This window comes from Balaenoptera physalus (genome assembly GCF_965194825.1).
Source record: "Balaenoptera physalus genome assembly, chromosome: 12".
Lineage (NCBI taxonomy): Eukaryota > Metazoa > Chordata > Mammalia > Artiodactyla > Balaenopteridae > Balaenoptera > Balaenoptera physalus.
In genome coordinates this window covers 69,516,828-69,540,758 of record NC_138897.1, presented here as the reverse complement: position 1 = coordinate 69,540,758, position 23,931 = coordinate 69,516,828, and the positions used below count along the sequence as shown (strand labels likewise).

At 64.9% G+C, this 23,931-nt stretch overlaps 1 protein-coding gene across 1 annotated transcript; it reads right to left on the bottom strand.

Moving 5' to 3' along the window:
• Positions 1–10,194: 10,194 nt before the first annotated feature.
• Positions 10,195–23,294, bottom strand: LOC309639607 (uncharacterized protein; the record flags this gene model as incomplete). The annotated part of the gene is made up of 8 exons (XM_082417023.1): positions 10,195–10,270; positions 10,348–10,464; positions 11,330–11,406; positions 14,552–14,617; positions 20,245–20,357; positions 20,446–20,864; positions 21,876–22,538; positions 23,143–23,294. The coding sequence occupies 8 exons, from the start codon at positions 23,292–23,294 to the stop codon at positions 10,195–10,197; spliced, it is 1,683 nt and encodes a 560-aa protein (XP_082273149.1).
• Positions 23,295–23,931: the final 637 nt, after the last annotated feature.

The following is a 23,931-nucleotide window of genomic DNA, read 5'->3' as shown; positions in this document are numbered from 1 at the left end:
GAGAGCCCACAGGATGCTCCCAGGACCTGCAGGGTGGGCCCAGACCCCAATCCCAGCCGGACCAGCCTCAGCAATCCCTGCCCTGGGCGTCTGTCCTGCAGACAACCCGCTGGACCCATGTGGCAGAGATAAGGCCACCTGTACACGGGGAAACCCACAAACGTCCACCATGACATCTTTCCCGGCTTGTCTCAAAGAGTGGTAGGGGCGAGGACAGGGGCTTCCTTGTCTCAAAAGATCTTTGGAGCTCTGGGAATTCTGTGCCTGAGAGAGGTGCTGAGTGTCCTGGGGGCTGGCCTGGGCCTCGTCATGCGGACGGTCCCCTTGACCCTCAGAACAAACCCCCTGAGCCCTGGGACGTCAAAAGCACTGACCCACTGTGTGGAGGTGGGGAATGGGAGGGTCTCCTGGAGATGTCCAGGAGCTGCCTCATAGGGGAGGATCCAGAGAATGCAGGGGCAGGAGGTGCGCTGGGCTTAGCCCGTGGGAGGGAGGGGGTGCAAGGGCCCCCTCCCCCCAGCGTGCTGGGGGAGGGGGGATGCCGTCCAATCCTTCATTCATTCCCAACTGTTCTCCCACCCGTGCACCCATGTGCACTCCTGTCTGGAGGCTGCCAGCTGCATGGGGGAGGGCTGGGGTGCAGGGCCCTTGGTCCCCAGACCTCCACCCAGCAGAGGCCCCCACCCCCCAGCCCAGGTGCTGCTCTCTCTGCCTCTGTGCCAATCACACAGGACCCTGGGACCATCCCCACAGGAACCCTCAGAGGTGGGAGGGGCTGGAAGGGGATCCTTCAAGCTTTACCTGATGAACCCCTGTGGTGTGGGGGTACGGACCCCAGGGGAAGTAGAAGGTTCCCATGGCAGCCACTTCTGCCCAGGTGTGTGGATGGGCCTGGCATGCCCACCCCTGAAAGGGAGGCTGCAGCTTGGAGCTGGGGGTCCCAGCAGTGTGGGCATCACCCTGGGAATTGTACGCCCTTGGCCTCTGAAGGGCTCCCTGTGGGCGGCCTTGCTTCTACGTAGAAATCTATTTTGATGTGGTTTGTGTTGGGGAGTTTGCTTTTCTCTGTGCTTTGTTTATTTAAAGATGCTCTTGAAGAATTCCAGCCCGTCTGCAGATACTGAGGAAAGGGCTTCTGTCTGGGCAGGGTTGGGAGGGGCAGGGCCCCTGACAGCTGCCTGTCCCAGCACGCCCACCCATGCCCTGTGCCCACCAAAGGTGCACCAGCGACAGACCCAGAGCAGGCAGGGGCCCGGGGACGCCGCCATCCAGGGATATCGCACAGAGGGGCAGTTCAGGAGGCTTTATGAGAAAAGTGGGGCAGACCTGTTTGTGGGGCCCTGGGTCTCCTGGCACTAAATGCCTCACCTGGGCAGACACTTCTTTGTGAGTCCCTGGTGGGGAGGTCCCTATTTTATGGGTCTTTCTGCTGCAGACCCCTCATCTGGGGCCTCTGCTCTGCAGGTCTCTTCTCTGTGGGTTCCTGGGGTGGGAACCCCTGGCAAGGGGGGTCAGTGCCATCTCTCCTTATTTGGGGTGACATGGCTCTGCCACAGTGGCCTCTGGGTCATCCGTCAGACCCTTCTCCCTGGGCTGAGGATCCACTGCCACCAGAATCCCTGGGGCCCACACTCCTGAGCTTCTTGTGGCGAGGCCAGCAGGAGTGACTGGAGCATGACTGTGTCCCCAGATCATTCAGGGACAGGTGGAAGGGCATCAACGGCTAAGGCTGACCTGCAGCCTTGACTCCGTGAAGTTCCCTAGACCTCTTCAGCAATGCCGTTGTGAGTCCACTGAATCCTCCCTAAATCCTTCCTGAGTCTCCCAGCCTGCCCTGGGCCCTCCGGGTCCTCTCCAAGTGCTCCCTGAGGCTCCCAGACCCACCTGCATCTCAGGCTTGGGCTACTGTACCTGGATTGGTCCTGGCAGGTAACTGAGGTTGGTGCCTGTGGAGCCCGGAGCCTGGCACCACCCCACAGGGTCCTGGTAGACAAGGTGGGCGGTGGGCACGGTGGTCTCAGGTGTGGCGGCAGAACCATGAAGGGTCCTCCTGAGTTATATAGCCTCACTTCCTTAGCGCCCGCATCTGGGATGTGTTCAGTGGCTGCACGGGCAGCGCCCCTGGACCTCCGAGACAGTCAGAGCAGGTGGGCCCCAGGCACGAGTGAGGCGTCACCACCCCATACCTGTTCCCGATCCGCCTCTTCTCCCAATTTGCTCGCCCTGTATCCTCCCCGTGCAGCGGCCCGGGTCCCCTCCACCAAGACCCTCCTTGTGGGCTGTCTGGGGGTGAGGGAGACCCTGCACAGAACCTCGCATGCTCTGGGTGGCAAGCCGTGTCCTTGAGCAGCCAGGCCACCTCCTCACGTGTGAGTGTGTGTGTGTGGACGGGAGTTGGATGGTCCTGCCTCCCTGGGTGAGTGGGTCCGCGTCCTCACACCTCCCGCGGGCGCGCGTCCCACCAGCCCGCTGTGCCCCTGTGTGCCCTCGGCCGCCGCCCCTCCCTGCCTGCCGCGCCGTGTGTACACAGGCTTGTTTTCCCTGCCTCGCGGGCCAGGGGTGTGCTCGTAAATCGTGCAGCCGATGACACATTTATCCCGCGGGCGGCTGGCGGTGTGAATTTATGGCTGCCCCTCCCTCCTGGCCGAGGAGGGACAGGGGCCCGAACACCCCACAGGCAGGCACTTACGGGCCGCTAGGCTGGCCGGGCCATTGGGGGGGCCACCAGGAGGGACTCAGGAGTGCTCCCAAGGTCTGGCCGGCTCAGAAGCCCTGCAAAGTCAGGGGACAGATGGCAGCTGAGAGGCTGGGTGGGCTCTGCCTGGGTGCGGGCTGGGGTCGGGGCTTCTAACCTGCTCCACCTCCGCCTCCCACCTATGAACCAGGCGGGACAGGAGGGGCTGCTTCCCTCTGTGTGGACTCAGCCCACCCACTGCTACTAGGCCTGTTGGAGGCATCGAGGTTCGGGGAGGATTGTCTGGAAGGGTGGGGACCCCGAGGGCAGCTGGGGCTGACTACAGGGAGGGGGGAGGCGTGGAAAGTCAGGATGGGGGGCCCAGAGCACCCCTGCCCTCCTCCTCCTTGTAAAGATGGGGAAACCGAGGCCAAGTGAGGAGAAGGGCCCAGATTCCTGCTTCCCAGCATGCAATGCGGGGGTCCCAGGCGCAGCCCCCTCCCAGGGCCCTTTGTCCTGCACAGTCTGCGCGTTGGGGGGGCAGCCAGGTCCGAAGACGGGAGAGACGATGGAACAGTTAGGTCCCCTTGGGCCACAGCGGGGGATGGGGGCCTGCTGCCTTTCCTCTGTCCGTCTGTCTGTCTCTGAAGGGGGTCGGGTCTCCAGGGGACCCTCTGTCGGCTCTCATGCTCGCCCCCCCTCTGGTTCCCGGCCCCCCACCCCCTACCCGCCAGCCTGTCAGGATGAGCGATGGCGGTGCCCCTCCCCAGGCCCTCAGCCCCAGGCCGGTTCCCGCTCATTAGCCGCTGACACTGTTTGCTTTCCCGCCCGGGACGCCCACCCCCGTCACAGGCCATTTCTCCCGGCGCCCCCCACCCCCGTGGGCCTGCCCGGGGGTCCAGGGTGCCGGGCAGGATCTGCGTTGGGCTCCCAGAGAGATGGCCAGACACAACCCAGCCCCACCCTCACCTGCAGGCGCCAGAGGACAGACCTGAGCGCAATAGTCAGGCCACAGCGAGAGTGAGACTGGGCCATGCCTCTGAGCCTCGGCTGGCCCTGCGGTGACACTAGGGCTGGGTCTCTGGTGACAGGCTCACACTCCCGTCTCTGTCTCTCTTGATCGCTCGTCCCTATTTCTGTCTTTGGCTCTGGTCTTGCCCCCAGCCTCACCCCATGGAATGACCATGGAATGACCATCCCCATGCAGAAGGCACCTCTCCACCCGGTGTCCTTCTGTCCCCCAAGCAGCCCTGGCGCACAGTGTGCGGGTCAGAGGGCAAATCTATGATGCCAAGGCTTGGGGAAGAAGGCAGGCGGAAGGGTGACCAGGTAATAGCTGGGGGTGCCCCCTGGGCCCTGCACCCCAGCTCCAGAGGGCTCCGAGCAGGGGAGGCGGCAGATGGACCGGGGAGGGGGGGTTTGGCATTGGCTCAGCCTCCAGGGCAGCCTTGGGGGCACATCGGGGGTGGCAGGCCGCTTGCTGGCCCCCCCGCCCCCTCTCCATACCCTCCCTTAACGTCAACCCCCACCCAGTGTGGCCACAGCTGGGCGGCATCAGGGCCCACAGGCCGGTGGCAGCCAGTCCTTCACTTAAAAATGTGTTTGTGATTTTGGCGGCGGGGCAGATAACGGTGACGAATGGCCCGTCGGCCCCACGGGGCCCCCAGTCCATCTGGTTTGACTTTGGCCTGTCGTAGGGTGCCCTGGGGGCCCCACCCCTGCCCTCGGGCAGTACCCTCTGAGTGAAGCCCGGGGCCAGCGTGGGCAGCCCTGACGTACTTCTAACCTCTGCAGACATTGGTCCCTCTGCTGGGAACACCCCTGTCCTCCAGCGAGTGTCCCACCAGGGCGACCCTCCTGCCCCGGGCCCGCTGGTACTGGACACTGGCCGGGTCGGTGTAGAGGCCATGCCCTGATCAGGTCTCTCCCCTCCACGGAATGGGGAGCAGTGGGCACCTGGCGTGAGGGTGATGGAGGTGGAGAGGCCTGTGGAGGGGGCAGGGCAGCCGGGGCAGGGCCTGGCCGCCTGGCCCGACGGGCAGCGCATGTGGTCATCGTCAGGAGGGATTTCTGACAGGCCTCCCGACCCTCCCACAGCCGCTGAGGCCCCCAGACCATCGATTATCCCTGGAGGGCAGCTTCCGGGTCCGGCCCCGTGCTCGGCTGGGGGGCAGTGAGGTCGAGCTGAGCCCCTCGGCCCAGCCCCTCCCTTCCGCCCCTCTCTGGGCTTCTGGAGGGGGGCAGAGGTGGGGGGCGCCTGCTCCTCCCCCCACAACCATAGGGGCACCCTGGGCCGTCTCAGCCCAGGCCCTTGGAAGCAGCCGGACATGTGGTCAAGGTCCACTTGGTCAGTGCGACCCCAGGGACACGGGCTCCTGCATTCCCAGTGAGCCTTCCCGAGCCCCCCTGCCCAGGTTACAGACAGGGGTTGGACCCTGCCCTCAGTGAGGAGATAGGGGAAGGGGGCGCTTGGAGGTGCCCCCACCCATCTGGGGGTGGGGGTGGGGTGGGGGAGGGCATTGCAGACCCAGGAGCAGAGCTGGGGGCCATCCCAGAGGCGCAGCCTAAACTGCTCTGTCCCCAGGAGCTGCATCTTCCAGGCGGCCCTGGGTGGGGACAGCTGGGGGGAGGGAGAGAGCGGCGCTGCATCAAGACTCCTGCCCCCTCCCTCCAGGCAGGAAAATCCCTCTCCCTTAGTATCACATTGTTGAGAATTAACTTTGTTGAAATAAAAATTGGTCTTGGTATTAACTCGGCCTCGAGGATTTTCTCTGGGATCCTGGAGGCCGCAGAGGGGTCAGACAACCATTCCCAGAGCTGGCTGCTGGCTTGGGTTTCAGGAGTGCCAACGACCTCCTAATCCTCTCTGGGCTGTAACTCCTTGCCTCTTGGGGACACGGTTCCTGGGGTTGGGGGAAGGGAGGAGCTACTCTGGCCCTGCCTCCCCTGACCCTGGCCATGAAGCTGGACAGCATGGACAGCGAGGATCTTGGGGGTCCGGCCCTGGTCCCCCCTACCCCTGATCGCTCCCCCACTTCTCCCCCATCTCTCCATGTCACTTGGCAGCCGTGGCTGATGTCCACGGGACTCCTCCTCCACCCTCAGGGTTCTGCCACAGCCTCGGTTTCCCCCCCATAAAATGGGAGGCTTGGCCCAGCCTGGGTGCGGGAGGCCCTGCAAACAGACGGGCAGCCTGGTGGCCAGACGCTCAGAGGTGGCCCTTCTGGGAGGCGAAAGCCCCGATGTGTGGCCGTGGCCGGAGTCCTCTGGGGGTGAGGACGGGGAGGGGGCGCTGAGGGCTCATGGCCGTTCACAGGCTCAGCCTCAGATGTCAATTGGCAGCCAGGCCGTGCACATGGCTGGGGGGTGAGGACAGAAACATGGGGTCCCCAAGACCAGCTCCCAGGGAGGCAAGCAGAGACATGCGTACCACTGCAGCCACCAAAATGGTGTCTGTCTACACCCGCACAGACCTGTGTGCAGCTGCTCTGAGAGCCGCTGGGGGCCTCACCTTTCACATGGCCCCCTCTGCCTGGTGCGTCCCCCTGGGGCCTTCCACTCATCTGGAGGGTGTGTCTGCCCACAGGGACGCTGAGCCCAAGGACAAGAGCAGAGGATGGGGCAGGCCGGGAGGGACCTGCAGGGGCATCCAATTCTCCCACCCCCACCCCCACCCCCACCCCCACCCCCACCCCCACCCCCACCCTCTGGCACAAGGACACGTCTGTGCCCTCATAGTCTGGGGTAGGCAGGATTTCCCAGCCGGTGGTCCCCTCACAGCCTCGTCCGACCACAGCCTGACCAGTGTGTTTTGGGGGGTGGGATGCAGCCTGGGAACAGGCTGGGATGGGGGCCTGGGAACGAAGGCGGCAGCCCCTGGGGACGCTCGAGCAGGGCCAGCTGTTGCTGCCTGGCTCCAATTCCCGCTCTGCGCCGAGGCTGGTCCCCCGGGCCAAGGCCGGTGGTCTGCCTGGGAGGGAGTGGGCAGGCTGGGGGGCCTGTGCCTTCTTCTAGGCGGTGGTCCCTGGGACAGCAGAAGTAGGAGGGAGCCACCTTCATGCTGTACCAGTCGTCCAGGAGGGCTCTCCTGTCCCCCAAGCAGCAGGTCCCGAAGCCTGAATCACCCAAGCCCCCCACCTCCAGCTCACCTGGAGCCTGGGCCAACCACCTGCCTGAGCCTGTGTTCCATGCCCCTCGGGGCCCACCCCCAGGGCCCTCCATTCTACTCCCCGAGCCTGGCCCCAGCCTGAACAGTCTGGTCCTTCTGTCCAGGGAGCCTAACTACCAGGACCAGGGCCAGCCTAAAACTCCTACTCACCCTTCAGGACCCCATGCAAGTGTCCCTGTCCCTGGGAGCCACTTGAATGCTGGGCCCAGCACCAACCTGGTGTTGTCATCTTTTCAAGACTCCTTCCTAGTGGCCCTGCCCCTGCCCCAGGGCTGGACGCCAGGGTGGACACACAGCTCCACGGCTGAGAGGGAGAGGCTCGCTCCCTGGGCGTTGGTTTCCCAGCTGAACCGTCCTTGGCTAAAAGATTCCACGGGTCCTACTGGAGCAAGTTTGTCCCTCTAGGGGGACCCTGAGGCTGCCAGGACCTGTCCCTCCCGCACCTAAGTGTTCTGAGGAGGTAGAGGGGCTCCAAAGAGGTGGGGTTTGCTGTGGGCACACTGAGGGTTCCCCCAGCTGGCTGTCCCCCAGACACTCGGTTGGCTTCAGCTGAGGCCGAGGGCCTGGCATGGAGGCTGCTGGAGTGAGGCTGGGGGGAATCCTCTTATTCTTGAATCCCTCCCGCCTGCCTGGCTGCCCCCAGGGAAGCCCCGTGATCCAGGAACCTGATATTTTAAGACTTAAAGCAAATGTTTCTGGAGCCCAAGCTGTGCTGAGGCGCCCGCCCGGGCCTCATTGGGGGAGGGCCAGCCACAGAGGAGAGGACCCCCCGCCCACAAACCAATCCTGCCCCTCCCTGGGCCGCAATTTCTGGTGGCGGGAGGGACGATGAGGCAGGAGCCCCCTTAAGGGGCCAGAGCCAGGGCCAGCTTCAGGACTGAGGTGGGGGGCCTGGTGTTGACCCCCACTCTGCTGGTCCCTCTCTCTGGCCTCCAGCACTCTGTGAGGCCCATCAGAAGCCCTGAGCCCTCTAGGGCTGGCCTTCCCTGACCCGGGAGCCGGGGATGCCACCAAACTGCCCTGCTCTGCCACCATCAGGGTGGGCAAGTCCACGCGCTGCTCTGACCCACAGGCAGAAGCCACCTGGAGCTCAGGGCTGGGAAACCCGAAGCTTCCTGGTCCGTGGAGCAGGAGATCTGAAATGGATTGGCGATGTCTGCCTGGGTTGCAGGTGTGAGAGTGGGGATCCATGGGCTGGAACGGGCTTGATGAAAAAGCAACATGCCCGGGTTTCTTAACCTCAACACCAGAAGGAACTCTCCAGTGCCTGGATGACAGAGTAGCCTGAGGCTCGGCTCAGGCCCAGCAGAGCTGGTCAGGGCAAGGCCCAGGCTCTAGGCCCTACCTGGACTCAGTGGAGCCATCTTCCTTTGGGAGAGTCTCCCAGGGCTTCAAGGGCTGGAGCATCATGGGTGGAGGGCCCAGGTGGGTGGGCGGACAGTGCAGGGCAGGGAGGCTTGGGCCTTGTTAGGGCGGACAGGGATAGGGCCTCTTCTGTAAGGAGTGTTCCAGACACTGGACCAGCCCAGGCCCAGCTGGGAATGTGGGGAGTGGGGGGCAGATGTTCTGGGGATTCTTCCTGGGTCATCCTCATGACCCCAGTCAGCCGGGCCCCTAGCCCTCAAAGTACCTGTGCTGAGTCCCTGGACTGGTCCCAGCAGATGGGGCTTGGCCACACCCCCTTCCCCAAGCCAGCGAGCCCATCAGGGCCAAGAGTCTCCTCGGGGTCCTTTGACCATTTCACAGATGGGGAAACCGAGGCCCAGAGAGGGGACAGGCCTTCCAGGGTCACACGGAGAGCCTACAGCCAGCCCCGCTGCGTGGACTTTGTCCCCCCCGGCCCCTGAGGCCCTCTTGTCTCGGCCTGTAGGAAGGACGGCACTGTGGGCAGCTGTGGGAGGACAGACCTGAGTGTGAATCCCAGCATCCTGCCTCCAGGGCCTGGGTGCTGTCTGCTCACCCTGAGCGCTGGCTCCCCACCTGACCACGGCCCTTCTGCCCTGGCAAACTCCTGTGCACCCTCAAAAACCCAGTGGGGCCTGAACCTTGAGCCCCAGAATGTCGCACACACCCCCAACTCCATCCCCAGCTGCTAATTCCTCTCCCCTGACAGAGGAATTTCTGTGCCTGGTGCCCCCCTGGGAACCCACCAGCCCCGTCAGGTGTTCCCAGGCTGGCCCTGCTCCCTTACCTCACTGGACAAGCCACCCTCATTGCCAGGCCTGGATTCCTGCTGTGAGAACAGACACACTGTCACTGTGCCTTGGTTTCCCCAGCTCTGAAATGGAGATGTGGGTGTCAGTGGGTGATGAGCCCTGGGTGTCCTGAATGCTCGGAGGGAGATCAGGGTGGGCTGCCTGGAGGAAGGGCAGCCAGCTGCTCACCAGGCCCCGGTGTCTGCAGGCAGACCCCTGCCTAACAGCCCTGTCAGGCTGTGGGGCTGGGGAGCTGTGCCCACCAGGGCTGAAGCCCGTAGAGCAGCCCCTCCAGGAAGTCCGGCTGCCCGGAAGCCACTGGCTACCAGTGGTCACAGCCAGCACCTGCGGCTGCTGCCACCAGCAGCCCAGGAGAGCTCCAACCACCCCCCATCACTGCTTCAGCTCAGCGCTGCCTTCTATTCCTCGGGCCTCAGTTTCCACGTGTATCTGGGAGAGCAGCAGGCGGGCAGGATTTGGGAGAGGACAGGGCGTCCTGGGTATTTAGGGTTAGAGTGGGGACAAGAGGCAGGCCATGGGGGGCCGGGAGGTGGGAGGAAGGAGGGAGACCCCATCAGTCCCCTCCAGAGGCGTGGAGAGGTCCAGGGCCCCCACGGGGGAAGCAGAGGAACCCAGTTTTAAATCAAAGGGAGACTGATGCCGTGTGGGTGGGAGGTGCCCCCAGCAGGAGCTCCACACTCTGGGGCCTTGAGCCACTGCCCACTGTTCCCGAGGGAGCCAAGAACCAAACCCCCTTGCTTTCTGGAACTTGCCCGCACTCCTGACCCTGTGACCACAGAAGCCCCGTGGAGGCTGGGCCCCGGGTCCCCTGTCCGGCCTGTAGCCAGGCGGTGGAGGCGGATGGGCGCAGGACCAGGCCTCCTCTGGGATGCCCATGGGGTGACCCCAGTGGCTCAGGGTGGAGTTCCCCCACCTGTCTGCAGGTGAGGGCAGGTATGGATAGGAGGTGGCAGCGAGGCAGGGACCTCGGGATGGGATGGCCCGAGGGATGGCCTCGCACCCAGGCCCAATCCCTTCCCTTGGCCACACCCCTACCAGGGCCCCCTCCTCCCCCACCCGCATTCCCAGGCCCCTAGCCCTGCTTGGGCTCCCAGGCTCCAAACCAGAAAAACGAGATGAAGAACAAACAAGCAGGCTCAGGCTGCAGCCTCCAGCACGTCCAGCGTCCAGCACAGGCCTGGCCATGGAGCCGGGTCCCGCCCTCCTGGGGCACTGAGGGTCAGGGTGGAGAGGTCGCCTAGGAGATGCAGAGTGCCGTGCCCCCAAGTCCACCCCTCCTGCCTCCCCACCCTTCCTGCAGCCTCCCCTGCACTGGCCCCGCTCGTCTCTCCAGGGGCGGGCTCTTGAGAGCTGCAAAGCCCACTGTCCTGGCCGCAGTGGGCTCCCCAGGAGTGAACTTCTTGTCACTAGGGGTGTGCAAACAGGGCCAGAAGACCGCAGCCAGGGGCTGCAGAAGGGAAGTGCAAGCTGGCAGGTACCACCAGTTTCCCGAGGTCCTTTACAGATGGAGGGTCCCCAGACCCAAAACTCCCTCCTAGAACCCGAGGTTCAGGATTCTGACCTCTGGGACCGTGACGTGTCCCATGACGAGTGCAGCGCTGGCCGTGTCACAAATGCCCACTTATTCCAAGGGATCCAGGGGTAGCTGGGTGTCTCCGTCTCATCAGCCTCCACCCCCCTCACCCAGCTCCTGCCCCTCCATGCCCACCTCCTCCGTGGGTCAGGCCAGATCATTGGACCCTGCAGAGGCCCCGGACAGGCCTCGCACCAATGCCTGCCACTCCTGCCCCAAGGGCCTTGCACGGGACTTTAGTCAAGCGAGGGAGAAACTGTGGGTTTGGATTCCAGCAACTGGGCTGACCCCAGAAGAAAACGAGGAAGAATTCATCTCCCCCAGACTGCTTGGTGTGTGCCAGTATACTCCAGATTCTTGGTTTGACAATCTCCTCTCTACAGAAAGGAGTGGGAGGCAAGGCTTGTGCTTTAAGGGAACGGTAGAGGGGCCAGCTGGGCAGAGCCACCTCCAAGGGTGGGCTGGTGGGTGTCCAGGACTCACCCAGCAGGGAGGAATGTGGCGCTGGGCTCAGGATACAGGCCAGGGCAGGGCCTGGGGCCTAGGACTCAGCCTGAGGGGCTGGGGAGGGCAGCCGAGAGGTTGGGGGGAGCACCATGGACTCTGGGCTTGGGCTCTGGCCATGGACTAGGTCCCTGGCTGAGCCCCACCTGCCTCCCTGGGAGCCCTGACCGCAGCGGTGTGGGGCCGGACCTCACCTGTCAGTCTGGAGCAGCTTGAGGCTGGGGCGGGAGGTGAGGTCTGGAGAGGACTCCAGAATCAAGCTCAGAACAGCCTGGAGAAGAAAGGTTTTGGGGGGGTGGGGGTGGCCGAAGAACAAACACAGGGCAGGATGGGGCCTGAGGGTGGAGGGCACAGGGGATCCTTCAGGAGCAAGGGACATAGAGACATTGGACAGGGCCAGACAGTTCTCTGAGCATCCACTCTTAACCCCACGTGGCTGGATGGATGGTCTGTCACCACGTGGGGCCGCAGGCCCAAGGCAGAGGCTGTGGAGGCCAGAAGGTACCCAAGGCAGAGAGGTGCAGGGCGGGGCAGGGCAGGGCAGGGCCGGGCTGTGCTGGGTGGGCCCAACCTTGCCAAGGACCTGGCAGCACCTCAGACGTGGGGTGGGGGAAAAGGTAGAGGTCGGCCCTGAGCAGGACGGGACGGGCACCCAGCTGTCCTGTGAGGACACGCTGCCCCCCCCCCCCGCCCCCGGGCCTCGCCACCGGACATTCACATGACCCACGTCTGGCTGCCCGCCCAGCCGGCATCCCTGCCAATCACGCTGACCTTCCTCCCACCAGCACCTGCTGGGGACTGACAGAGGTCTCTATTCCCGGCCAGGCGCCTGCTCAGGTTATATTTAGGCCATGGGGGGGGGGGCACCGGGCTACTGACCCCCTCCTGGGGCCCAGAGCAGGGTAGCTGGGCTGGGCTGCCTGCCCGGGCCCAGCCTGGTGTCTCGGGCTGAGCCCTGAGGAGCAGGTTGCTGCCTGCGAGCCCTCTGTCCATAGCTGGGAACAGTCTGGGGCCACGGGCTCTGCCATGTTTCCTGTGGGAGCTCCCGGCTGTGGGAGAGTAAGGCTGGCAGTGCTGGAAACTCGGGGAGTCCAGCCTCAGGGGGGGTGGACAGGAGCTCCAGGTCAGGGGTGGGAGAGGCCCAGCTGGCCTTTTAGTTCCAGAGGCTCTGATGTCCATGAGGTCATTCCCTCCTGGGACCTCCCAGGGCCCTGCCTGAGGGGACGCCTAGCCCCAGGCCCTTCCTGCCGCCCGGACTGAGCCCTCTTCCCTCCTGCTGCCCGGCAGGATGTTCCCAGGGAGGAAATGGCCCCTAGGAGGCCACCCCATCCCCGCTGGAGCCCAGGGCCACTTCCTGCCCCATGTGGGCCTTGGTCCTGCCCCCAATTCTGCCAGCCCAGGCCAGACCCAGACTTCCTGCCCCCAGCAGCGTGGAGGGGCAGGGCCATCCCAGCTTCACCCGGCCCAGCAGGGACGAGCCAGACGCCCCGGACCCGAGGGCCTGAGAGCCTCTACCTGGGACTGCAGCACCCTGCCCACAGACACCCCCCGCATCAGACACCCCAGCTCTGGCATTACCTGCTGCCCCCACAGCCCACCTCCACGGGGGACTGTGACCTCAGCAGTCCCTGGCCCAGCCCTGAAGCTGACAGCTGCTTTAGAGCATCTCCCCAGCCATGGCAGAGGTGGGCCCATCTGGCACCACAGGGCTGGCCTTGAACCAGCGGGCTTGCCTGGATCTGAAGGGTCCTATGGCAGAGGTCACGACCCTGCTCCGTGGTCAGCCTCATCTCCAGGGGAGGCCCCTCCTTGGCCCAGCCCTCCCTCTCCGCCCAGGCCCCTCACACCCCACTCGAAGGGGTTTCCTGCCCCTGCTGACCCCAGATCAGGGCAAGTTGCCGGCGACCCCGCTCCACCCTCCGCCCCAGGAAACACACAGCTGGGGGCTGTGGGGCTTCGGGGCCGGGTTGAAGGAATCGAGGGCAGGGCTGGGGGCTCTGGAGGGAAATGGGCGGCCCCAGCCCAGCCCGCTCTGAGGTTCAGGAAGTGGGGGTCTCAGAAGCTTCCTCTTGGCCAGACGTGCTCCCGGTAGGGCTGGGCAGCCGGGGGGTCAGAGGCCTGGCCCCAGCTGCCCCTTCCTCTCTAGCTGGCCACCAGCTGGGTGGCCTGTGCTGCTGCAGGCCTTGGGCTGGTAGCTGGGTGTCCCTTGGGCCCTGCAGGTGGCCGGCAGTCAGTGCCAGAAGGTCTCTGGGCCGCCCAGGCTGGAGGCACGTCAGCGTGGCCTCTGTGAGTCCGTCGGCACACCCAGCCCTGCCTGGCAGGAGTCGCCATCAGATGGGTGTGGCAGGAGTGCCCAGCAGGGCCCACCCCAGCCCCGGCCTGTGTTCCCTCCTGCCGGAACTCCCCCGAGCCTTGGTTTGCCCATCTGTACAACGAGGTGACGATCCCTGCCCGGACGCAGACAGAGAGGGTGCTAGTAGAGGCTGGAGCCCGGACCACCGGGGTAGAAGACCTCGGGCTCTCTGGGGCAGTGCCTGGGTCCCAGCCCTGTCACGCCCCTGAGACCCGGGGCCCACTGCCCGCCTCCCCCCAACCCCGGTGTGCCTGCCACACCTGCCCTGAGTGGGCTTCCCGCGCCGGCGCCGGCACCAGGCCCCACACCTGCCCCCTAGCACACACAGGGACTGATAGAGGCGTCGGAGGAGCTCAGTCCGGCCAGGCCCTGAGTGCAGATGACTGAGGTGGGAGTTCTAGCCCTCTGGGAGACAGGGGCACCTCGGAGGGGCCGGGGAGGACCCCACCCTCAGATACGTTGGCTCGTGCCCCACCCACAATGGGGGCCTGCGTCGGTGGGGAGACCGAGGCAGGGGGAATGATTGGCCTGGGAGGGTCTCAGGGTGGGATGAGGCCAGCACCGCAGCTCATGAGTGTGCATCTGTGGCTGTGTCCTAGGCCTCACTGGCCCCCACCCCTGGCCCACACATGATGGGCGGTCGTCCGTCAGCAAGGCCAGCCCCTCTGGCCATCCATCACCAGCCGTGGCCACGGGAGGAACGGCCTGTTTGTTTTGCCAGCTCCGTGTTGCTCCCTGGGGCGTGAGCCGGAGGAAATGGCTATTTCTGCCTGGGCGGGCGGTGGACAGCAGAGGTGCGGAGGCCATCAAGGGCGGGGTCAGGCTGGGCTGTGGTAGGACCCCTGGCCAGGCAGGGCCCCTCATAGGTGCCCGAGGCCTTGCCCTGCCCTGTGCCTCAGTCTCCCTCTGGAACCAGGGCGAGTGACACTGGGATTTTCTGACCGTTCCCATGGCAGCTGTCTCCAGCCAGGTCACTCACCCCTGCCCTTGCCACTGGGTGGGGTAGGCTCAGGTGTCAGCTGCCATCAGGTTGGGGGGTCCCTTTGCCAGAAATCCAAGATACTTGATGCTGGATGTCCACACTGGCTGCCGGGAGCTGCTCTGGGGCTGGGTTCAGGCCGTACACCGACTGGTGGGGTGGGGGTGGGGCTGCCAGGAGGTCTGGAAGGTTCTAGGCACCTATTTGGAGATGTCCGGCCTCAAGATCAGAGCCAGGGACACATTAAAAGAGACAGCACATGTAGAATGGAGGAAGTGACATGCCGTACTAAGAGGGCAGCGTCCAGACCCCAGGGCAGCATCCTCAGCAGCTACAGAGTGACCACCCCTGCCTGGTGAAGTGTATTCATACAGACGACACAGTGGCATGGTGCTCAGCGCCCCAGTCAGCCATCTCTTCTCACAACAACCCCCAAGGCTCCGGCAGCCGAGCTGGGACGTGTCTTTCCCCGGTGCAGCCTCGGACCTCTGCCCTTATCCACGATGTATAACACGGTCACCCCTCACTGCCCGGCCCTGGGCTCCCACTGGACCTGTGGATGAGGGAAGCAGGCTCGAAAGGCCACAGTGTCAGAGCCACGCGGTGTGGGGCCCGGCTTCTAGGGCAGGTGTCTCGCGAAGAACAGGCTCATGCTGTATCTGGAGGGCTTCATTTGGGAAGCAATGCTAGAGGCCAAAAGCTGGAGTCAGGAAAATGCCCTCCAGACCCCATCCCCTCAGCCTTCCTCCAAGGCAGCCCTGACAACCAGACACATCTCCATCTGGGAGCAGCAGTCTCCTTCCAGAGCATTCCTCCCTTATACCTGGCTGCTCCCTCTGCCCAGGCAGCCTGCACATGTCTGCAGGGCATCACTGTCTCCTGTCTCCCCTGAAGTAAGGCGCTGGTTGGTCTTAGCGGATGTTAGGAAAGAATCTGCAAAAATTCCCTCCAAGGTGAGCGTGACTAATAGCGTCCTGTCCTGAGCGCACAGGGAGGGTAGAGGCGCCCAGGAGAAGCCACGTCCGAGGCCACGTGAGGGGACTCTGGGTGCTGAGTTGCAGGGTTCTGGGGAGAGGAAGGCTCAGCAGCCAGGCCCACCTTCCCCACCAGCACAGGGTGACTCCTGGGTCCCAGCCCAGGTCCAGCGCACAAGGGCTGGCTTAGCCCCACTTGTGCGTCACCTCCGTGTCTGGTCTCACTGCCCCCCATGCCCGGCCTGGATGGGAACAGTAACATGACCAGCACATGCCACCCCCCTACCCCCCAGGCTGAAGGACCAGGCGGAGCAGCAAAGCAGAGCACAGGGCCCAGCAGGCACAAGGGGGGCAGTCCCGAGACGGCGTGTTTGTCGGTGGGGGCAGAACCAGGGCACTGTGCCAGGAAGGAGGGGACACGTGTCCGGGACCTGGGCAGGCAGGCGCTCTACAGAGGGGTCGGCCACGGAAGTCCGGTGCCCCTGCGCCATGCTGGCTTTGTCGGGGCTGCCTCGGTTTCTCCAGTGGGCACCTCAGAGGCTCCCACTGGCCCCAGTCTCAGTCAGGCCTGAGACAGCCCGGCGCCCACCTACACACCGCCCAGCATGGGGCGGCCAGTGCGTCGGGTTCTGGCAAACACCCTGGCAGGAGGGGCTGGGTTGGCTTTGGGGCACCAGTGAAAGCTCACATCCTTCTGTCTGTCTGCCCAGCACAGCTGATGCCAAGTCCCCACTTAGCAGGATGGGGCCTCCCTCCTGCCCCATAGCATGGGGCCAAGGCCAGTCTCACCCACCCCTCTTGGCCTCAGTTTCCCCATCTGGGAGGCCCCTCCCCTCTGCCCTGGTCCCCGGGTTGCCCACCACTGGCACCACCTTGGGGCCCCGACAGCTTAGTGGGTGCAGGGAGCCCAAGAGGGGGCTTCAGCAGAGGCAAGATTGACCCAGCCCCTGCCCTGCCAGGGAAGACAGCGGGAAGGGCCAGGCCACCCCTACATGGATGAAAGCGGGGCCCTCTTGGCCACGTGGGCAGAAGGGGTCGGGTGGGGGGGTTTCGGTGTCAGAACCAGCTCCGAGCAAGTCCAGGCCAGGGACTGGCCGGGACTGACTGGGGGAGTGGGCCCGCGGGCAGGGGCCTCAGGGCTGCCAGGCTGCCCCCTCCCCGCAGCTGTCTCCTGCTCCTCAGGCTCCCACCTCCCCCGCTGGCAGGGACTCCTATTTCACTGAGGAGATTAAGACCACCTGGCGAGAGCCCCCTCCGGCCCCTCCCCTCGCCCCAGCCCTGCCTCCCAGCCAGTCGGCCCCTTGAGGTGCCCTCCTGCCCCCCTCCCCACCCCCATATTCCCACACGGCTTCGCTGCCCGCCTCTGTGCCTGGGATCGCCCCGGCGCATCGACGCTCTGAGCCCCGAGCCCTCCAGTCCTCACCCATTGGGCTCCATCAGCCCTGCCTGGTGGCCCCGGCGCCACCGCTGTCCCCACAGCGATCCCTGTCCTGCCTGCCAGGCCCGGGGTCCTTTCTGCTCAGCCTGTGCTGCAGCCTCTGGCAGTCCTCGAAAAGTCTCGAGAGGGACCCAGGCCAGCCCCGCGCTTCAGGACGACAGCCTCTGAGCCTGGGCCCCGGGGGCTCAGGCGTGGGCCCTGTCCAGCCTGCCATGGGCAGCCGGCTGGGCCTGACGCTGCCTCAGACAGACAGGAGGAATCTCAGCTCCTAAAACCGCAACTCTGAGCGTGCCTGTTTGTTTGCTTTTGAGAAATTCCAACCTGGTTCAGCAGAGCCGCGGAGGAGGGAAGGGATTTGTCTGGCTGGGGCGGGGCTGTGTTCGAGGACACGGGAAACAGAGGCCAATGTGGACACCTGGGCTGGGCGGGGAAGCCAGGCAGAGCGGGCCCAGCTGGACTTCCTGGGGGCACGGCCAGCATCCCCCCTCCCTGAACCCCCGCCAGGTCCCAAGGCCCCACAGGAGCACAGAGACAACAGCTGCCCTACCCACAGTCCTGGGGGACCAGCTGGGCTGGGGGGCGGCCCAAGGAGACTGGGGCAACAGTGCCATCGGCTGAGGAGCCACGTTCAGGAGCTGACGGGAGTTCACTTAATCCACGCTGTGGGGCTTCCAGCTCTCTCCCCATTTCTCAGACAGAAACATTGAGGCTTGGGGAGGACACAGAGCATGGCAGGGTGAGGCTTACGCCTAGCCCAGCTTGTGATGTCTGGGCCACACCATCTGCCCTGGCTCTGCCTGCTCTGAAGGGCCCATCTCCTCCAAAACGTCGTCCCCACCTTCTTCCCAGCAGCTCCTCCCCTGGAAGGGGGATCCAGACAGAGCTGCTGGAGAGGGACCTGGCTGCCTCCCCTGGTCTCCCCAGGCCTCGGCCTCCTATCTGCCCACAGGGTCCTGGAGGTGGGCCTGCCGAGGGCGGTGGGCAGAGGCTCTGGACACCAGGTCGGTGGTTCTGGGCTAATGGGATGACCCAGCAGCCCTGGGGGCTCCACCAGGGAGCAGAGGGGACGGAGGGGGGCTCCGCCAGGGAGCAGAGGGGACGGAGAGGGGCTCAGGCACGGAGCCAATCCTCCACTGCCTCAGACCAACTTCTACCCGGAGCTTCTCCAAAGAGAAAGCTGGGCTGTCACAACGAAAACGTGGACAACTTGAATTTAAACTGCTAACTGAATCAAGCATTTAATGGAAATTCCAAGTCTGATATATTCAGTTATTATAACTGCTGTATCGTGAAAAGGAGACACGATACATCCTTTGATTGTGGGGAGCTTGCCCTGGCAAGGCCCCATTAACAAAGGTGCGGGAGTCCCCAGCTTGGCGGTCATTGCTCATGCCTCTGGCCCTGCCCCCGTGTCTTCCTTCCCAGAGCTTCCTTGCTCATCTTACCCACCAAGCCCGACTCAGGGCTGGGGCCTAAGCATGGAGACTGACCTTCCAGGGGATCTACCCAGAAGGGTCCCCGCTGAGTGAACTGTTATGGCAGACTCTTCCTGTCCCCAACGTCCAGGGCATCGTCCTGGCCATCGGACCTTCCCCCAGGGGCATCATTTGAGGGTGTCACTTTCAGGAAATAATCCCGCAAGAGCAGACTGAAACATTTTGATCTTCATTGTGCAGTGCCCAAGGCTCCATATGGACCTCGTCCAAGCCAAGTAAGGCTGAGGACCACCTGAGTTACTGAGGTGAGAGTCCTCGACATTGATGACTTGCCACAGGGGTCACTGTAGGGGATGCACATGCATGCGCATGCGTATCTGTGTATGTGTTCTGCACGTGCCTGTATGTGCACTCTGGCCCATGGTGTGTGCATGTGTACGTGTGTCTGGTGTGCTACACAAGTGTGTGCACACGCGCGTCTGTGGGTACGTTCACGTATGTGTGTGGTGTGTGCACGCATGTACACTCGTGCCCTTGCTCACAGTTGTGTGTGTACCCAGTCAGTGTCCCCTGCCGGCCAGAGGAACCTGAGAAGAGTGTCTGCAGGTGTCCAGCTTCTGGCCTCTCACCCTCAGCCAACACACCCAGGGGCTTTGAGGGCCTATCCCTTTCCCTGGAGAATGTGGCTCCCCCTGTTCTGACCACAGATGGAAGCTGTGGGCGGCCTAAATCTAGGTCACCTGGGTCTCTGAGCCCCACCTCTGCCTGACAGCACCTGGGGTGGAGGGGCCAGTGTGGCCAGTAGATGGACAGACAGATGGACAGCTGGCTCCCCATGTGGCTGGGTCCTCCCACCAAGTGGGCAGCTAAATCAACAGGCTGAGAAATTGGAGAGGGCCCCAGGGCCAGGCTGTGTGTTGGGCCGTCTGTTTGTTTGTTCTAGAGCTGTGGGAACTTCCAGCCTGCAGGGGGCCCTGGTGCCCTGCAGGGGCAGGGGGTGCTATCACCCAGGCCCGACCGACAGCCCCATCTGGTCCGGCCATCCCCTCACTGTCTCCCCCCATCTGTCCTCCTGGGCACTGGGCCCAGAAGACAGCACCCTCAGTGAGGGGAGTACAGCCAGACCCGGGGCGGATGGGAGGCTGCACCCAGCTGCGCATGGCTGTGCAGACCCTGGCCCATCCCTCTCGGCTCTGAGGGGCTGGTGTCACAGCAGTGTGTGCCTCTGTGCTGCTTTCTCTGTCACCCCTCAGGTGACACCCTCCAGTGTCCGTGTCTGCCCCCTCAGTTGCCCTTTGTTCAATCTGCAGTCATCGGCCCCCCGGGGTCCAGGCCTTGGATCAGGAGGCAGGTGGCACTGGGGACCAGGAAGAGTCCCAGGTGATGCCACAGAAGGGGAGAGGGCGCCAGACCCTTCCCTGGGCATGGCTCAGCTCACCCACCCAGCGTCATCTCCAAGCCACCAAAGAGCACACGCCAGGCTGTTTCTGGTCCCCAGCCTTTGCCAAGAACTCCATGGGTTCTGCCTGGCGCCTCCTCACAGTCCTCAGTCCCCCTCACATGAACCCCACTATGCACCCAGGGCTCAGGGCCCAGCACAGGGTTCCCCACCAGAGTTTGGGGTAAGAGCCCACCACCAAAGAAGAGGCCTGGGAGGGCTCGCAGGGACTTGTGCTTCAGTTGGGGGCACCCCGAGGGAAGGGCCTGGGAGCAGTTAGGGGGCCAACAGAGCCACTGCTAGTCCAGGTGCATGGAGCCCCCAGGCTGGGGAGAGGGAGTCGCCTCCTTCAACCTGCAGGCAGTGTCACAAGAGACCAGGCCAGTGGGGTGGGGGCAGGGAAACCGCCCCTGCCCGGGATGGATGCGGCCTCACTACCAGCTCCCACAGGCCCTGGTCCCAGCCCAGCACCGCCCCCCAACCCCCCGCACCGCCCAAGGGTCTGCAAACCCACGGTAGGTCGCGCAGACCGCGCTGGAGCCAGTGGGGCCACGAGCTGGGCGCGAAAGAGCCACCAGCGCGGACAGCGCCTGTTCCTCCCCGCCTAATGGGTGGAGCCCATGAGTCCTCTTCGGCTCCCCAGCCAGGGGCCAGGGGAGGGAGGCCACCCCACAGCGGCCCCACCCGCCCACCTCGGGGGCTCAGGGTCGCTGCCCATTCACGCCCACGCGGGCCACCCAGAAAGCCGCGTTCGTTGGCGTGCGGGCCGAGCGCTTTCGTTGGATGGAGGCAGATGAGACGCACCCAGGGGCCGAGGTCCTGCGCAGGCGCCCACTGTGGGCGGGGAGCGGAGAGGAGGAATGGAGCTGCGAAGGGAGAATGAAGCTGCCCTGTGTACCCGCCTCTCCCGGCTCCAGCGAAGTTCGCCCCCTCACACCTCCCGCCAAGGCTTGGCCCCCGGAGGCCCAGCCGCCCGGGCCGCGGGGCCGGGGAGGAGCGGCTGCTGGCGGCTGAAAGGCAGGGCGCAGGCCGCTCCCGGTGCGGGGCCTGTCTGCGAGAGCACCGAGGCCCGTCTAGGCAGGCCCTGGAGGCAGTTCCCGGTGAATCAATCCTGAAACGAATGAACCGGGTCAAGAAAAGCCCAGCCCCTCTCTTTCTGAACCCCGGGGTGGGGGAGATGGCTCTGCCCCGCTCGGTGCTCTAGTTCCTGGGGGATGGGGTCCCCAGTGCTCCGCACACTCACATCCTCCAGCCGCCCGCTCAGATCCATCTGTGTGCGTCTGTGCCCCAGGTAGCGGGAGACCCAGGCTGGGGGAGCGGGTGGTGCCCCACCTTGTCTCGCGGAGCACCTGAGCACAACAATCGGTGGGCTTGGCACCCACCAGAGATGCACAAGGGCGCCAAGGTCCTTCCAAGGGTGGGAACAGAGAGGCCCAGAGTGAATTCTGAGCGCTGGGCATGGCGCTGTCGAAGTGCCTTTATGGTGGCGGGAGAGTGAGGAGTGGGGTCCCCCCCAAAGCTGTGAGGGCTCCAGTCTTGAGGGCTGCCCTGAGGAAGCCACGTGCGCTCCGGGGAGGCGGAGCTGGGTGCAGCAGTGCAGCCAGACTCTCCAGGGGCCTCCTTCTGCGCGCTGGGGAGAAAACCTCCGAAACAGCGCTTGCTTCAGGCAAAACTCTGAAGATGCTGGGGCGGGGGATCAGTGAGCCTCCGAACGCAAGGTGCCAGGGGAAGCGCTGGGATGCATCCCAGTGCCCACGTGGGACTCAGCACAGGGCCCGCAGAGAGAAGCAAAGGCTGCAGCCCGGTCTTCACCCAGGACGGGCGGCTGCCTCGGCTCCATCCCGTCCCTGCCGCCTCCTCTCCTCAGCTAGACTTCTAGTCCCCGTACCTCGCGGAGGCCGGTCAAAGCCGAGCCTCGGTTTTAGGGCCCGTAAAGTGGTCTCATCCTAGTTCCCCCTTCGCTGCCAAGCGGCGCAGCGAAATGCGGGTCTTGTCTTCAGCCCATGTCCCAGGCGGAGGGGCACGCCGCGCCCTAAGGAGGCAGAGCCCGAGCAGCGCACGACCCCCGGCAGCGCCCAGCCCTTCCGGCCCGCGCGGGCCGGCGCCCAGCCGGGCCTCCTACCTCGCACTCCCGGAGGTGCGGCCGGCAGGGGGAGTGAGGCGGAAGGGAGCCGCGGCCGCTCCAGGTGAGGGATGAGGACTTCCCGCAGGCGGCGGCGCGCGTGGACGCGGTGTGCGGGGCGTCGCGGGACCAGAGGGCGCGAGCTCCGTCTGGGCGGCGGGGGCACTGTGGGTGGGGTGGCGGCGGGCGGTGAGGAGAGCGGCGGATCGGCCCCGGGAGGGACGGAGGGAGGGTCCGAGGAGCTCACCCCGGAGGCTCGGGAGGCGGCGACTCCGCAGCGTTCGGGCCTCTTTGGGCCCCTGCAGTTGGATTCCAGCAGGGACCGGGCGTTGACAGAGGGGTTCGGGGTCTGCAATTGCTCGGGTGAGTAGCTGCAGCCGGGGAAGCAGGGTTGCCAGTCCCAGGCGGAGCGGCGTGGGGGTGCCCTGACCTTCTCCAACGCTCTCTCGACCAGAATTGGCCCACTGGCCCACGCCACAGCGTCCTTTCTGCTCCCGCGCTTTTCCCCACCTAGCCTGGCCTCCCAGATCCCAGCTCAGGCATGAAGGGGTTAATGAGGGGCTGGGAGGACCCCGTCTCCGAGGGCCAGGGACCTCAGGACAGTGCCCCAGGAGGCTGACCCTGCGACTCCAGAAGCCCCAGGGTTTTTCACTTTCATTTCTCCTTTCTCAACATTGGTGTCTGCCTCAGACTGGGCACCTGCCCACTGTCTTCAGGTGTTCGCCCAGGTATACAAGGAAGGCTCCCCAGGTGCACAGGACACAACCACGGGCACCCCCACATGCCAGGACAGCACACATCCCAGATGGCATACAACCACACGCACCCCACGCACCCACCTGCAGGTTGGATGCAGACCACCAGCAAGAGGTACCCATGGTGACCACCCTGCAAGCCTCTCTAGGTGCAGACCCTCAGCACGGGCTCCCCTCCTGCAGCACCACCACGACCTGCCCCCACCAACTCCCCTGCCAGCCGGGCTCTCCCTCCACCAGGAGCATCTCCGCCTGGGGTCCTGGAGGCCTGAGGCTGGCCCTGCTCAGAGAGGAGGGACAGGGACCTCAAGCCTGGCTGCTCTCAGCATCACACCACTCCCTGGACCTGCTCCTGGGCCCCACAGATCACTGTCACTGTCACAGCCCCACACGGCCACTCAGGGTGGGGGGCACACCCTGGCAACAGCTTCCCTTTTCTGGCATGGTCCACAAAGCTGCAGCCACAGCCTAGGGGGTGGGGCGGGGCTCACTGTACTTGAGGTCACACGCACCCACCCCCGTCACACAGCAGGGTCCACATGCTCACCGACTTGACTCCAGCCTTGTATCTTTCCTGGACCTCAGGCCCGGGAGCCAGGCGTTTCCCGCTGGAGCCCACTCCCAGGTCCCCAGTTTCTGGGCCTTCCTGCCTCAGAGCCAGCATCCCCTCCAGCCTGGGATCTGAGGCCCTGGGACTGTAAAAACCCTGAGAGAGGCTGCTGCCTCCCACCCCCATCCAGGCAAGCGCCGGCAAAGCAACAGAGGCCTTGGAAATGGAGGCCTGACTGCCAGAGCCTCAGTGCAGGGCCAGAGAGGATCCTGGGAGCAGGGAGGCCTGGCGCCCTGCTGCGGATACTCTGGACTGGAAGGCCATGGATGCCCTGAACTGGGCAGAGAGGCCTCAGATGCAGTAGGTGCGCGGAAGTGCAGGCCAAGTCAGGTCTTAGCGTCCGGGATGCCTGGGCGTGAAGGCCCAACTGGGCAGCAGGGCCTTCCCAGGCGGGCAGGCTGGCTGTGGGGTGGGTGGTGAGCGAGGGGCAGCATACGACCCGGCCGGCGGCCTGAATTCCTCCGACGTGTCCTCGGCTCCCTCGGCCAGTCCAGGCCCCGCCCCCGGCCCTCCCTGCACCCGGCCGGTGCGCGGGGAGGTCGGAGGAGCGGGCACTGCCCACCCTCCGGATGTATAAGCGTCCTGGCCAGAGGCGGGCGGTGCGCGCGGGTGCGCGTGACGCTCGGGCTCCCGGGCTGCTTGGCCTGGGCGGCGTCCCTCTGCTCAGGGTCCCCAGCCACGACAGTGAGCT